General features: G+C 39.5%; 1 protein-coding gene across 3 annotated transcripts; it reads right to left on the bottom strand.

Annotated features, from left to right (window-relative positions):
• Positions 1-5,663: 5,663 nt before the first annotated feature.
• Positions 5,664-9,740, bottom strand: LOC139578068 (uncharacterized). Of its 3 annotated transcripts, none has more exons than XM_071405256.1 (11): positions 9,484-9,740; positions 9,280-9,320; positions 8,973-9,070; positions 8,734-8,860; positions 8,466-8,632; positions 8,186-8,337; positions 7,953-8,097; positions 7,764-7,857; positions 7,566-7,644; positions 7,084-7,160; positions 5,664-6,953 (listed from the first exon to the last, which is right to left on the bottom strand). In XM_071405256.1, the coding sequence occupies exons 3-11, from the start codon at positions 9,025-9,027 to the stop codon at positions 5,873-5,875; spliced, it is 1,977 nt and encodes a 658-aa protein (XP_071261357.1). In that variant the 5' UTR covers positions 9,028-9,070; positions 9,280-9,320; positions 9,484-9,740; the 3' UTR covers positions 5,664-5,872. The 3 variants fall into 3 exon arrangements, with proteins under 3 accessions (XP_071261357.1, XP_071261367.1, XP_071261350.1); XM_071405266.1 differs by lacking the exon at positions 9,484-9,740 and adding an exon at positions 9,456-9,471; XM_071405249.1 differs by lacking the exon at positions 9,484-9,740 and having other exon boundaries at positions 9,280-9,424.
• Positions 9,741-15,453: the final 5,713 nt, after the last annotated feature.

Raw genomic sequence — 15,453 nt, 5'->3', positions numbered from 1 at the left:
TTGTTTTTAGATGTTTGTTAGAATTTAAGATGCATACTAAACAGAAGAAATGTTAATATTGAGGCTTATATAATGATCTTACAGTTTCAGAAAATATGTTATTAGTGACAAAAACACGCTAGCTACGGGAAACGATATTGATGTATACCGGCAAATTTAATGCTGTGTTGAAATGTGTATAGATAGACAAAAAAATTCAAATTTAGTCTATAACAATTCTCAACATCCACCATGCCAAAGCTTACAAGAGCTATCCAGTGATTTAAAAAAAACAATATTGCCTTGTAATAATACAATTACTGTACAACTTATTTTGTAGTAGTAGAGTAGTTAAAAAATACATCTATATGCATTAACATTTATGGTATCCTTTTACTTCCATTTTTTTTCAATATTTTACATTTTACACTTCAAAATGTTGTCAGTCATGCATACTAAGTGCCTGTTAATGTTTTGGTTGCTTGTATCTGTTTATAAATAAAGCAAATGTCTATTGTAAACTTAAAAAAAAAAAAAATTGGTTAAAGTAACCTACTTTATGAGTCCTCTGTGGCAACGAGAAGGAACAAACACAATCAGATTTTTAAAAATTGAAACCAACAGGTGCGCTTGCTTGTGCTTCTTCGGTTTGTGTCTCCCAAAGTGTTGGTAAACATCACTGGGCAAGTGCAACACTTTCATTTTTACTGGGGATTTAAGTTCTAGATTGCACATTCAATAAATATCAGAGGTTATTGTGTGGGACAACAACGTGCAATACACATTATGCTCAGGAGATGGTGCTAAAATACAACTGTAGGCATCAATTTAGATCAGAATGAAGGTAACAGTAACGTTGATCATACAATATAAAGCACTCTAATTAAACTCCTATTACAACTATTCCTTTCTAAAGACTGTCAGGTAGCACCTATACTGTTGCGGTTCTCCTTTTCTTAGATGCAGGAAACGGATATGTTATCTCAGTCCAAGCAGAGACGTTTGCGTCCTCATGATAATGCACTTCTCTTTTTTTCTGACCATGGCAATAGATTGCGTGTGCTGTTTTCTATTGCAAGTTCTTTCTGGTACTGTACGTCATATACAATGTGTGATACATACATTGGTGGAAAAAGTACCGAATTGTCATACTTGAGTAAAAGTAAAGATTCCTTAATATAAAATGACTCAAGTGAAAGTCACCCAGTAAAATCCTACTTGAGTAAAAGTAGAAAAGTATTTTGGTTTTAAATATACTTAAGTATCAAAAGTAAATGTAATTTCTATAATATATTTAGCTATCAAAATAAAAGTATAACCATTTCAAATTCCTTGTATTAAGAAAACCAGACGGAACAATTTTCTTGCTTTTTAAATGTATGGTTAGCCAGGGGCACACTCCAACACTCAGACATAATTTACAAACAAAGCATTTGTGTTTAGTGAGTCCGCCAGATCAGATGCAGTAGGGATGACCAGGGATTTTCTTTTTAAGCGCGTGAATTAGACAATTTTCCTGTCCTGCTAAGCATTCAAAATGTAATGAATATGGAGTAGAAAATACATTATTTTCTTTAGGAATGTAGTGGAGTAAAAGTTGACAAAAAAATATAAATAGTAAACTACAGATACCTCAGAAAACTACTTAAGTAGTGCTTTAAAGTATTTTTACTTAAGTACTTTACACCACTGGGTACATATTAAAGGTGATGCAGACTTTCAGCCTAAAATATTTTCCATTACTCCCCTTAAAATGCATCTATGTCCAACATTACACTTGCAACAATTTAGATAGAAAGCTAAAAAGAACCGGATAAAAGTGATTTCATTGTTAGTACTCCATAAAAGTGATGTATATTTTCTCCCTCTAAAAAGGACATTAATGTTGATCACTGGCAGGAAGATGTGACATCACTGCAGTTCATTTGTTCTCCAAGCAAGGTTCAAGAGCAGGGCCCATAAATCATACAGGTGGACGACGACCTTAGAGAAGCACTGGACCAGTGAGGGCACCAGAGGTTCCACAGTACTTCACAGGTAATTGAGTATTGATTGCATTATAATCAGAATCCTAAAGTGTTCTTCATTTGTGCTATTTTTTTGTCAATTGTGCAACTTGATCCTTTGCATACAAACATAAAGAAGAATGTGTGGTATAAGTCCTGAAATGTGCATTACTTATTGGAATCTACAAGCCCTCACCTGGTATTTCTAACACTAACTGGACTGAAGCTTAACGTGCCTGCAACACAGAGAAGTACATAGGTATTTGAGCTATTAAATGGCAATAACAGAAAGTGGTGCCCATGACAGAATATTTCAATAAATTCACATTTTCAAGACAACCTTTGAGCTGCCTTTTAATCCTCAACAAAATTCAATTTTTCAAGCCTGTGAAAAGTCATTTCCATCACTTGCACGTCCTGTCCAAAGCATTCGAAGTATGACATAGCTGTGAATGCCACCATGCATTCCTGCGTGCTTGCTCAATATAAGCATGACAAGTTGGCATAGCAGACCTGTGGCTCTGTGAAAATGGCCTTTCACCATCCCCTCCGGTGTCTCCACACTTCTATCTTGGCCTTTGTTCAAAAACAGCCTGTCACAAAATCGCCACAATACCATGAAAGAAATTATGCTGAATGCCTCAGTCATTCCAACCGTATACTATTATTGATGGTTAAACTGTGGCAAACGCCTCACAATATTCTGCATGATAAACCATCGCTATGTGTGTCACTAGTCAGGTAATCTTTATTCAAGCTTCACCAGCGCCCACAGAGATGGCCGCCTCGCTTCGTGTTCTTAGAAAACTATGCAGTATTTAGTTTTTTTATGTATTATTTCTTACACTGTTACCCCAGGAAATCTTAAGTCTTTTACATACAGCTGGGAGGAACTATTGGATATAAGAGCAACGTCAACTTACCAACATTATGACCAGGAATACGACTTTCCCGAAGCGTATCCTCTGTTTGGTCCACCACCCAGGACAATGGATTGGATCCCAGCCGGCGACTCAAAACAAAGGTGCCACAGAAGGGGCAGACGGAGCGGTCATCTGGCCAGGCTCCGTAGACGGGCACATCGCCCACCGCTCCCGAGTATACTACTTGCCAATGTCCAGTCTCTTGACAACAAGGTAGACAAAATTCGAGCAAGGGTTGGCTACCAGAGCGACATCAGAGAATGTAACATTCTCTGTTTCACGAAACATGGCTCACTCGGGATACGTTATCAGAGTCGGTACAGCCACCTGGTTTCTTCACGCATCGCGCCGACAGAAACAAACATCTCTCTGGTAAGAAGAAGGGCGGGGGTGTACGCCTTATGATTAACGAGTCGTGGTGTGATCATAACAGCATACAGGAACTCAAGTCCTTTTGTTCACCTGACCTAGAATTCCTTATAATGCCGACCGCATTATCTACCAAGAGAATTCTCTTCGACTATAATCCCAGTCGTGTATATCCCCCCTTAGCAGACACCTCAATGGCCCTGAAATAACTTCATTGGACTCTATGTAAACTGGAAACCACATATCCTGAGGCTGCATTTATTGTAGCTTGGGGTTTTAACAAGGCTAATCTGAAAACAAGGCTCCCTAAATTTTATCAGCATATCGAATGCGCGACCCGGGCCGGAAAAATACTGGATCATTGTTACTCTAATTTGCGCGACGCATACAAAGCCCTCCCTCGCCCTCCTTTCGGCCAATCTGACCACGACTCCATTTTGTTGCTCCCAGCCTATAGACAGAAACTAAAACAGGAAACGCCCGTGCTCAGGTCTGTTCAATGCTGGTCCAACCAATCTGATTCCACGCTTCAAGATTGCTTCGATCACGTGGACTGGGATATGTTCCGGATAGCGTCGAACAACAACATTGATGTATACGCTGATTCGGTGAGCGAGTTTATTAGCAAGTGCATGGGGGATGTTGTACCCACAGCGAATATTAAATCCTTCCCCAACCAGAAACCGTGGATTGATGGCGGCATTCGCGTAAAACTGAAAGCGCGAACCACTGCTTTTAATCAGGGCAAGGCGACCGGAAACATGACCGAATACAAACAGTGTAGCTATTCCCTCCGCAAGGCAATCAAACAAGCTAAGCATCAATATATAGAAAAAGTAGAGTCACAATTCAACGGCTCAGACACGAGATGTATGTGGCAGGGTCTACAGTCAATCACGGATTACAAAAAGAAAATGCTGGTGTGTTTAGGACATATTCAATCAATCCCTATCCCAGTGTGCTGTTCCCATATGCTTCAAGAGGGCCACCATTGTTCCTGTTCCCAAGAAAGCTAAGATAACTGAGCTAAATGACTATGGCCCTGTAGCACTCACTACCGTCATCATGAAGTGCTTTGAGAGACTAGTCAAGGATCATATCACCTCCACCCTACCTGGCACCCTAGACGCACTCCAATTTGCTTACCGCCCCAATAGGTCCACAGACGACGCAATTGCAATCACACTGCGTGGCAATGCACGCCTCCAACTCAATCATCAAGTTTGCAGACGACACTACAGTGGTAGGCTTGATAACCAACAATGACGAGACGGCCTACAGGGAAGAGGTGAGGGCCCTCGGAGTATGGTGTCAGGAAAATAACCTCACACTCAACGTCAACAAAACAAAGGAGATGATCGTGGACTTCAGGAAACAGCAGAGGGAGCACCCTCCTATCCACATCGATGGGACAGTAGTGAAGGTGGAAGGTTTGAAGTTCCTCGGCGTACACATCACGGACAAACTGAAATGGTTCACCCACACTGACAGCGTGGTCAAGAAGGCGCAACATCAGACTGTTAAACAGCCATCACTAACATTGAGTGGCTGCTGCCAACATACTGACTCAAATCTCTAGCCACTTTAATAATAAAAAATTGGATGTAATATATGTATCACTAGTCACTTTAAACAATGCCACTTCATATAATGTTTACATACCCTACATTACTCATCTCAAATGTATATACTGTACTCCATACCATCTACTGCATCTTGCCTATACCGTTCGGCCATCGCTCTTCCATATATTTATATGTACATGTTGTGAAATTGTTAGATTACTTGTTAGATATTACTGCATGGTCGGAAGTAGAAGCACAAGCATTTCGCTCCACTCGCATTAACATCTGCTAACCATGTGTATGTGGCAAATAAAATTTGATTTGAAAGCGCTTTGAAGAGAAAAAAGTCTTTGTTTTCTACAATAAACACTAAAAAACATGAACTTCATCCTCAGAAAATAACCCTAAACAAAGCCAATTTTTTTGTTTAACCTGAATCGCAACACATCTATGACATCAGAGGATGGCTCTACTTTCTGGGCGTGTATTTCCATGGAAGCTGCAATGTACTTGTTTCAAGGAACAGCGCAGAATAAGAAAGTAGGACAACCACTTTTTTCATCAGAAATTCAACCTCAATGTTTGCATGAGGCTTGTACTGTTAACACTATTTAGCCTATCAAACATCAGATGCAATGAAACTGTCTGACTATTTTGGGAAGCCATTAGAAGAGAAGTCACTTTTAGAGGCTGGAGACTAGTTTGACGACCTTGATGTGTAACCTAGATGTTATTGCTCAGTATTTCAACTGAAGTACATCCCAGATGATGAACAACATGTTTCAGAAAGATGAGGCAAAGGCAAAGACATGTTATATCTCTTCAAAAATTAACTGTTGCAGTTTCCCACACACAAATGTTTATTTACAGGAGCTGTACATCCAAAATTTCTGGATATGAGGCCACAGCATTTTCATGGCAGAATGGTATTCAAACTGTTTGTATAATATAGAAAAAAACATATATATGAGCTCAAGTCCTCAAAATAAAAGAAATTGTAAAGTGAAGTGCAAAAGTGTCTACCGTATAATCACACACAATGATAAGAGCTGTCATTGTCTATTTGCATGGCTTGGTCTGAACAGAAAGCAGTAAGAAAGGGACATCCAGGTATCGGACATTGTCCTCCCTGTGAGTTGGGTATGACATTTAGAGGCATGTTCCCCATGGAGCTTTGAGGGATCTCAGTCTCCAAACACTTGTTCAGCAGTTTGTCTGAAACCCACTGATGTGGGCTATTTTGTCCCAGGCTCTGTAAAGTCTGATAATCAACATCACTCGGGGGGAGGCAGCATCCAGGGTCAGGCAGGCTGTGGTAACATGGATTCACATCGTAAATCAGTGGCCTGCTACTGTCCACATCCTGGAAACATTTAAGTGGCAGTGGCACATCCATGAAGGCATCAGTTCCTCTCTCATTGTCCTTACCGACCGCCTCACTGAAGCTCTGATATCCAGGAACGACACTGATAACATTGTGAGGTTTGGACACATTGCTGTCATTAGAGCCGTAGATCAGACTGGTGTCCTCTGCTGATGTGGTAGTCTCTGAATCATGACTGGCGCCATCACACAGGTGATGTGAAAAGTCGGTTTGCAAGAGGGGTGCACAGTTAGTGGACAAGTTAAGATCTTGTTGACCAGTACCAAGAAACAGCTGTGGATGGGCATTTTTCAAGAGCAGAGGCTGCGTAGGAAATGAGGATGTCTTGCTTGTTGTTAACTCTTGAATGGAGTTGAGGGGCACTGAGGGGGAGTAGGTAATATTGTTGAAACAAGATGACCCACAAGAGCCTCCAGACTCACTCATGAAATGAAGAGGATTGTAGTCAGATGAACACACACCGATGTCTCTATTTGACTCAGGGCAGTTCATTTGTGTACCATCATCTGTCATAGGAGGGGCTAAAAGCAATGACTGAGGATTCCCGTCCAAAGGAACAAGGCTGGGAAAGACTTTGCTCAGGGCCTCTTGAAGATGGCTAATGATCTGCACATTACTAGGCTCCGGGCTCATGGAACATGTGTGGGCATAACCCAGGGAAGATAATGAGTCAAGCTCTGAGCCACTACCTCTTCCACTGCTCCCATCTACTATCGAGGGGTTTGGCCTGTAGAGAAAAGACAAGCGGGCAACTTACAGTGAATTAAAGCTTATTTTCATTGCAAGGACTTGACTGCCCACGCGAATAGGACTGAACCCGAAGACACCTTTTCATTATAGTGCATCTATACGCTCACCATGTTTTTCCTTCAGTGTCCATTTTTGAAGAATCAACATAGATGGAGGATAAAGGTATTTTGGGAGGAGACAATACCTGTGGTGGAGAACAAACATCACTAAATGCAAATACACAAATGGAAGGAATTACAGTATGAAAGTAATGAAGGTCTACAGTTTATTTAAACATAGAATATTTAAACAATAAGGCCTAAGGAGGTGTGGTAAATGGCCAATATACCACGGCTAAGGGCTGTTCTTCTGCACAACGCAACGCAGAGTGCCTGGACAAAGCCCTTAGCTGTGGTATATTGGCCATATAGCACAAACCACTGAGGTGCCTTATTGCTATTCTAAACTAGTTACGAATGTAACTATTCTAAAATAGTTTTAAATTTTGTTTTGTCATACCCATGGTATACGGTCTGATATACCACGGCTTTCAGACAATCAGCATTCAGGGCTCAAACCACCCAGTTTATAATTGAAGATAGAGCCTCACCTTAGGTACTCCTGGAACCATATACAAAAGGTCTGGGTTTGAACATTTAGGAATATTATCCCACAACTTGGTTTTGAGTCTGCAGAGGGGGGAAATAGGAGGATTTGAAAGCCTATAGGGCCAATATGAAGCTGTATGATAACAAATGTTTGTGGAAACAGACATACTGTCACCTACAGACATGTCAGGACAACTTACCTAACACTGCACCAAAACAAAGCACTTGTAATGATGATAACAGCAATGGAACTGAAAACAATGACAATCTGGAGTACTTTCCGAGATGATGCAGCTGTGGAGCAGAGAAGAATATACAATGAGCTACCAGGTGAAAGTGAAATTAAGGTTTGAAAACCCATGGATGATAAATCTCATTTAATCACTTACGGTTGGTGAAGTCCAACTCTTCACTCCAGTCACTGAAACGGCCACTCATGTCAGTATAGGTTCTGACCTTCAGAGCATAAATGGTGTTTGGCTCCAAGTCTCTGACAAGTAATTCATGGGAAGTTGTTGACTCATTTTTGGACACCTGTAAGAAGAAAGGAAAGGGCTAGAAGAAATGTTGTCTTTGTGATGTGACAGCAAACGGGGGAATGCTGTATATCACCCTCCTTTACCTCATCTGTTTCTCCTTTCTTTCTGTAGCTCAATTCGGCAATCAAGGCCTTAGAAAACGGTGCATCATCAGGGTAGTTTGTCTTCCATTTGACCAGGAAATTCCCATTTTCTGTTGGTTTCACCATTTGAACGGTGGGGGTTTTGGGTTTTACTGTATAGGACAATGATAGGGATGGTTTGACATATCAATCAATTAAAGAATGGTTTAATTTCATGCAATATTCTTTATAACAGTAATTCATTTCCAAATAGCAATCTGCATATGTAGATGCAACTCACTGCTGCATTTGATACAGAGGACTTTGGAATTTAGGCACTTCCCAGAATTCCAAAGTGTTGCATTAAACTCCTCCCCAATAATAAGGACCATTGGATCAATAGAGCATCCACATTTGGAAACATCATTGGACCTCTCCTTTTCCTTGAAAGTACAATCATTCTGGCCTCTGGGAAACAAGTTGAATAATAATGCAGTTTTGAAATGAAATATGACTTCTTGGTGAGATTAACATCGACAATAGAAAAACTTAAACAATCATATACTTACATATTTTGTGAGCCCAATAATTTCAATGTCATGTTGTATTCAGCACACTTAGACTTGTCAGTTGTAAAATGACAAACCATACTTTTGTCATAATCGTTGAAGCATTGAAGATTTCTGTCACTCATTGCTACAAGTAATTAACAAACAAAAAGCTTGTCAAATGTTAATCATGATCAGGCAAAAATACTGTGGTTAAATCTACTTACATGTTTATAGGCTATATACAAAAGACTGCTTACCATCATCAGCTATCAAAGTCCCAAAGTTTGTGACTATAATAATCAATAGAAACATTGTTGCTGAATACTTTAGAGTAAACCACACAGTATAATTCAATCTGAAATCAGAAAGAGAAAATGTTTCATGTTAGTGTTTAAATTCCTGCACATTAAAATAGGCTACATGTAGGCTAAATGTGAAGAAGTGACTATTAATACAGTAATACGGTTTTTGTGGGTCTGCAGTTGTTGCTTTTGTTAATAGACCTAACTTTCCCACTAGATTCCCTTGATTACATAGAGATATAGCAAATCGAAAGTCACTCACCCACACAATGATATATTATAATTTTGAGGAAGTACTCATTCCTTTAAAAGAACAAACAAAAAACAATGAATCTATAATACAGTATATAGTCTTCATACGATCTACAGTGGTAACAATCATTTGTCACTTTACACAAATAGAAAGAACTGCTGTTTTGACAACTACGAATTGCTTACTGGAAATTACAGATCCAATAGGACACACCTTTCATGGGAAGTTCGCCCCCTTCCTTGTATGACCATATCGCACGTACGCTTTGTTTTTGTTTTATGGTTGATTACCAACTTCGAATTCCATCAATGACAACTTAATAATATTGCAATCTTTTTGCAACTTGATCTATTGCCGGGAAGTCCGTTTTCAGATAAAGACATGGAACACCGAGCCACATAGTTTACAATCTTAAATCATAGCTACTGTACTATGTTTGCCTTTTCGCTTGAGACGCTTTTGGTCTACCAGTCCGCCTGGGGGCGGTAGCACCTTGGCTTCAAGATGGTTTTCCAGAAACACCGTAAACGTAACTACAGAGTAAGTGGTAGGCTCGTGCAAGCAGTGATGCCAATTTAGCAATTTTGTTGCTAGATTTAGCAAGTTTTTTCAAACAGCACCTAGCAACAAATTTAGCTACTTAAAAAAATGTATTTGGAACTTTTAGCAACTTTTGAATCGTGACTCAAACGCTAAAATGCATTTTTCCTCTAAATGACACAAAAACGATTTTTCTCTGTCACACACTCAGTCACAACACACGTGCCTGGCTGCAAAAGTGCATTGTGAGTGACGTCTGCTCGTGCGCTCAGCTCGTGCAGCTCAGCTCAGCTCGTGCACAAGCAGCAGCAGGCCAGCAGCAATTTCAGCAAATTGCAAATCATTGTTGTTGGCTGACTGCAGCAGCAGTAGTATGCGTTCGACGAGACAAACCCAATGAATATAGATGGTCACAAATGTTTGATCTTGAACAGAACTTACAACATCAATCAACATGTCTCAATCAAAATTGTACAGCCAGAAGTACAGAAAAGAGTGGGAGTCTGTACCTGAATTTAAAGGGTGGCTGAAGCCAGTAATTGGGGATGATTGTTGGGCATACTGTGCGTACTGCAAATCAGATATGCTTGTAAAAATGTATGACATCAAAAAACATTGTTTTTACAGTAAAGCATATAAATAAATCAAAACCGTACAACCCCACAACGCAGTCTACATTACCACAGTTGGTTAAGAAAGTGGATAACTGCAAAAGAGCAGAAGCTACTATGGCAATGGCCATTGTTTGCTGCTAGCATGCGACCATTTAGGTATGGCTTGCAAAGCTGCCTTTTCAGATTCTGTGGCAGCAACAAACTTCCAAATGCACCGCACCAGGTGCACAGAAATGATTATGGGAGTACTGGCTCCTTATTTTCTCAAAAGAGTAACATCAGATGTGGGGGGTGAGAAGTTCAGTCTCCTTTTGGATGAGTCCACTGATGTCAGTGTCTCGAAATACCTGGGTGTGGTGATTCGGTATTTCAATGCTAAAAAAAGAACCGTTGTGTCCACATTTCTTGGTCTGGATGAATTGGAGAGGGGGGGGGGGGGGGGGGGTGGTGATGCCAGATCAATAGCAAAGGCGGTAGTTGAGTTTCTTGAGAAGTGTAACCTTAAAAAAGAGAATCTTCAGGGTATTGGCACTGATAATGCGTCTGTGATGACTGAGGTGCACAACAGGGTGCACAAGATTTCAAAGGAAGAATGTGCATTGCCCAATTTGGTATTTATCCTCTGTGTGTGCCATTCTTTACAATTGGCTGTCAGTGCAGCATCCAAAGAAACCATCCCTAGGAGTGTTGAGTACTTAATCAGGGAAACCTACAACTGGTTTTCGATTTCCCCAAAACGGCGCGAGGCGTACAAAGCAGTGGATGCCACCATTAATTGTGTCCAGAAACCCCTGCAGATCACCAAAGTGTGTGCCACACATTGGCTATCGATTGAGCCTGCGGTAACTCGTATATTGAGCCAGTGGGAAGAACTGAAACTCCACTTTGAGTTGACCAAGGCCAGTGAGCGTTGCTAAATGTACATGGACAAGACCAACTATGTTTACCTGACATTCTTGAAATCAATCCTGTCCGATGTACAAGTTGCAGTGAAGTCATTTGAGGGAGAGCATACAGATCCTGTCAAGCTTTTGGACAATCTGGTACACCTCTTAACATCAATTTGCAGCAGAGTAGTCAACCATATGGCAAAAATTGATGTCCTGAAGGATGCCATTGATGGACATCTCAGTCCATCACCATACCTTGGGTACCTTTTCGAGAGCACGGTGTACCAACTCAGTCTTGCGCCAGAGGACAAAAAGGGCATTCGGAGACAGTGCATCAACTACATTGTTGCTTTAAGCAAGGAGCTGCAAGCAAAGCTCCCAGACAACCTTGAAGCCTTGCAAAACATGGCCTTGTTCAGTGTTAAGGAAACGCACAATAAAGGCACCATTGAAATTATTAAAGTAGCTGAGCTACTGGGATACCAGCCCCAAACAATTGATAAAATTGTTTCCCAATGGAGAAACATCCATCTGTTTAGGTGGGACTCAACTGAAAATACAGTCGAGTTTTGGAGTGAAGTCAATAACTACACGGACTCTTCCGGGTCAAATCCATTTGAAGAACTGTGCAAAGCTACACTCGCTGCCCTCTCCTTGCCACACTCAAATGCGGAGGTTGAACGGCTGTTCAGCCAAATGAGTGTGGTCAAGTCAAAGTTAAGAAATAGAATGTCACTGCACACTCTCAACTCCATACTCCTGGTGCGGTATGGACTGAAGCTGGCTGGTGATATCTGTTACCAGCATAAACTACCAAGTGAAGATCTGCAGCAGTTTGGCACCACAGCAGCATACAGCTTTAAGGCCACTCCGTCCTCTACTGCTGGTTCCAGCTCCGTGACAATGCAGTTGGACAGTGAAGATGAAGAGGATTTGCGTGCCAATCTATGATTCATCATATTTACAGTACGTATGCAAGGAGTGGACTTTCTGGAACTGGCGGAGACACACAGCTGATGGTGGCAGTGTGTACTGCAGTGTGTGCGAGAACAGTGGCAATATCTGGAGGAAACCATTGAGCAGCTAGCCAGCCAAGCAGCACAGCAACCTGGAGAGAGCTGGAGGGTGATGCCTAGCGCACACATCATTATTTGAGTTAAGTTCCTTGTTCAATAAGATAGCATATATACCCTGTTATTAGCCTGTACCTATAATTGTTGATCAGTTAGGTAGCATGTTAACTAACTACCAATACACTGCTTTAAACTATATTTGTTCAGAATGTGTAGGTTTACTAGTTAAAAAGAAAATAAATAAAATGTAATTGTTCAATAATGTGTAATTGTTCAATAATTCAATGTGTTGTGTTTAAAAATACAAATATGTGATCATATAAAATATGTTGTGTTTATATTACTTTTAGAAATAAAAATATATGATAATAAACAAACAAATCTAAACTAACAAATGTCAAATCATATTTTTCGCCGAGATGGCCAGTCAATTTGAGTAACGTTATTGCGTATTCTACATAATGACACAGCTTTACGTTATTACGTAATAACGTCATTTAGCAACTTTTAGCAACAAATCGACCTGCCTCTAGCAACTTCCCCTGAAAATTTGTTGGCAACACTGCGTGCAAGTCTCACGTACAACCCGCTTAAACAAAGCTAGCTAGCTAACTTTTGACAAGTAGAAGCAGTGATGCTAACTTAGCAATTTTGTTGCTAGATTTAGCAACTTTTCAGACTACCCTGGCAACTTTTTTTTTCAATCAGCACCTAGCAACAAATTTAGCTACTTTCAAAATGTTATTTAGAACTTTTAGCAACTTTTGAAACTTCTAAAATGCACGCATTTTCCCTCTAAATGACACAAAAACGATTTTCTCTGTCACACACTCAGTCACAGCACACGTGCCTGGCAGCAAAAGTGCGTTGTGAGTGACGTCAGCAGCAGGCCAGCAAGAGCTGATGCAATTAAAGAGCCTTAGAGAAAAAGAGACGATGAGCAAGCTTGACAGTTTTCTAAAGAAAGATAATCTATCTGAAGAAGAGGAGTCTGTATTCATGTCTTTACAACTAGAATTAGAACAGCTTTACACGGATCTGGCAAAGGGTGCCTTTGTAAGGTCAAGAGCAAAATGGATTGAAGAGGGGGAAAGAAACACTAGTTACTTTTTTGCACTTGAAAAGAGAAACTACAAAAGAAAATCTATAACTGCACTCAAAATTAACGATGTTTTATGCAAAGATCCCATTACAATATCATAATTTGTCAATTCCTTTTATGAAAACCTTTACAGCTTTCAATTTCAGGAAGATGGTTGTGAAAGCTACATTTGCCACATTCAGAATTATGTCCCTGTAATTGAGGATGATTTCCACTCAGTTTGCTATTCACCTGTGTCAATTGAAGGAATTAGAGAGGCTCTGAATTCAATGAAAAAAAGGGAAATCACCTGGCCCTGATGGCCTGTCAGTTGAATTCTATAGACAGTTTTGGGAGTTACTAGAAGACCCAATGTTTTATATGTTTCAAGATTGCATTAAAAGTGGGGAAATGGTCTCCACTATGAAACCGGGCCTTATTTCATTGATTCCGAAGCCCGATAAAGACCCTTCTCTCACTGACAATTGGAGACCAATTACTTTATTAAATATTTTGGTTTATGCCAAAAGATTAAAGAAAGGAATAGATACCATTATAAATGAGACTCAAACAGGATTTATGAAGGGCTCTAACATTCGTTTAGTCTTGGACCTTATAGATTATTCAGATGCAATTGACTCAGATGTGGTTGTCTTATTTTTTTACTTCTGTAAAGCCTTTGACACAATTGAACATTAATTTCTCTTTAGGTCTCTTAAACTTTTTGGATTTGGTGAACATTTTATCAAAGTAATTCGCATGTTTTACAAAAGATATAAATAGTTCTGTGTTACTAAACCTTAATACTTCAAAAAAGATTCAGTATCAACAGAAGTGTACGACAGGGATGCCCAATTTCGCCATTTTTATTAATTTTGGTGGTGGAACTTCTATCTCTAGATATTCTGAATAATGTAAATTTGTATGGCTTAACCATTTTTAACAAAGAAATCAAAATTTCCCAACTGGCTGATGATACTACTCTTTTCTTAAGAGACAAAGATGCTATAACTGCATTTTCTATTGCATCAGGATTAAAACTGAATGTTTCTAAATGTGAAATCTGATGTTTATTTGACTCTGATGATAACGAAATAGAAAATATTCCTGTAAAGGACTGTGTTAAATATTTAGGAATACATCTGTCAAAAAAACACTTAGTCAGACAACATTGGAATTTCTCTCCTAAAATTTTGAGAACCAAAAATATATTTCATAATTGGCAACAAAGAGATCTTTCTATACTTGGGAGAGTACTTCTGTCCAAGGCAGAGGGACTGTCTCATTTTGTGTACCCCTCATTATCGTTATGTGTAAATCCTGCTACTTGTAAAGAGATCAATAAGACCTTTCTTGACTTCATCTGGAAAATAAGTTTCACAAACAAAAAAAGTCAGTCCTTTCTAACAAAAGAGCTGAACGCGATCTAGAAGTGTTGGATTTTGTTGACATAAATAACACTTTCAAGATAAACTGGTTTAAAAGATGTTTGATCAATACTGATTCAATATGGTATTTCATTCCAATTAATAAGTTTGGGAGGTTTTCAATTTTTACTGAAATGTAATTATATTCCTGAAAGATTACCTGCTAAATTGGCTAGGTTTCACCAACAAGCTTTAATGGCCTGGAAAATATGTTTCCTGCACAATTTTTCCCCACATAAAGCTCTTTTGTGGAATAATTCAGACATAACTGTAAGGAATAAGTCATTGTTCTACCCCAGCTAGCATGAGAGGAATATTGACTTTGTTCTAGATGTTTTCAACAACAAGGGTAATATTCTCACATATGAACAATGTATAACATTGAAAGAGTTTCCAATACCTTTCAGAGAGTTTATTTCTGTGATCAAAGCCGTTCTCAGTGGTCTAACTACACTAATGAAAACTCATCTTAGCTTTGGTAATGATCACAAAGTTTATCCAGAACTCAGATTGGAAGGCATGGGCTTACTTGAGAGATCTTGTTGTAATCAATATATA

The sequence above is a fragment of the Salvelinus alpinus genome, chromosome 1 (genome assembly GCF_045679555.1).
Source record: "Salvelinus alpinus chromosome 1, SLU_Salpinus.1, whole genome shotgun sequence".
Taxonomy (NCBI): domain Eukaryota; kingdom Metazoa; phylum Chordata; class Actinopteri; order Salmoniformes; family Salmonidae; genus Salvelinus; species Salvelinus alpinus.
The sequence above is the reverse complement of the archived record's forward strand: the minus strand, read 5'-3'. Positions and strand labels throughout refer to the sequence as shown.

What these genes read in the sequence shown, in the direction of transcription:
- LOC139578068 (XM_071405256.1), bottom strand. Translation starts at nt 9,027, where the DNA reads ATGTTTCTATTGATTATTATAGTCACAAACTTTGGGACTTTGATAGCT. An exon ending in AGAGTTGGACTTCACCAACC is followed by an intron (nt 7,858 to 7,952) that starts GTAAGTGATTAA and finishes TCTGCTCCACAG; the next exon opens with CTGCATCATCTCGGAAAGTA. An exon ending in TGGTTCCAGGAGTACCTAAG is followed by an intron (nt 7,161 to 7,565) that starts GTGAGGCTCTAT and finishes TCTCCACCACAG; the next exon opens with GTATTGTCTCCTCCCAAAAT.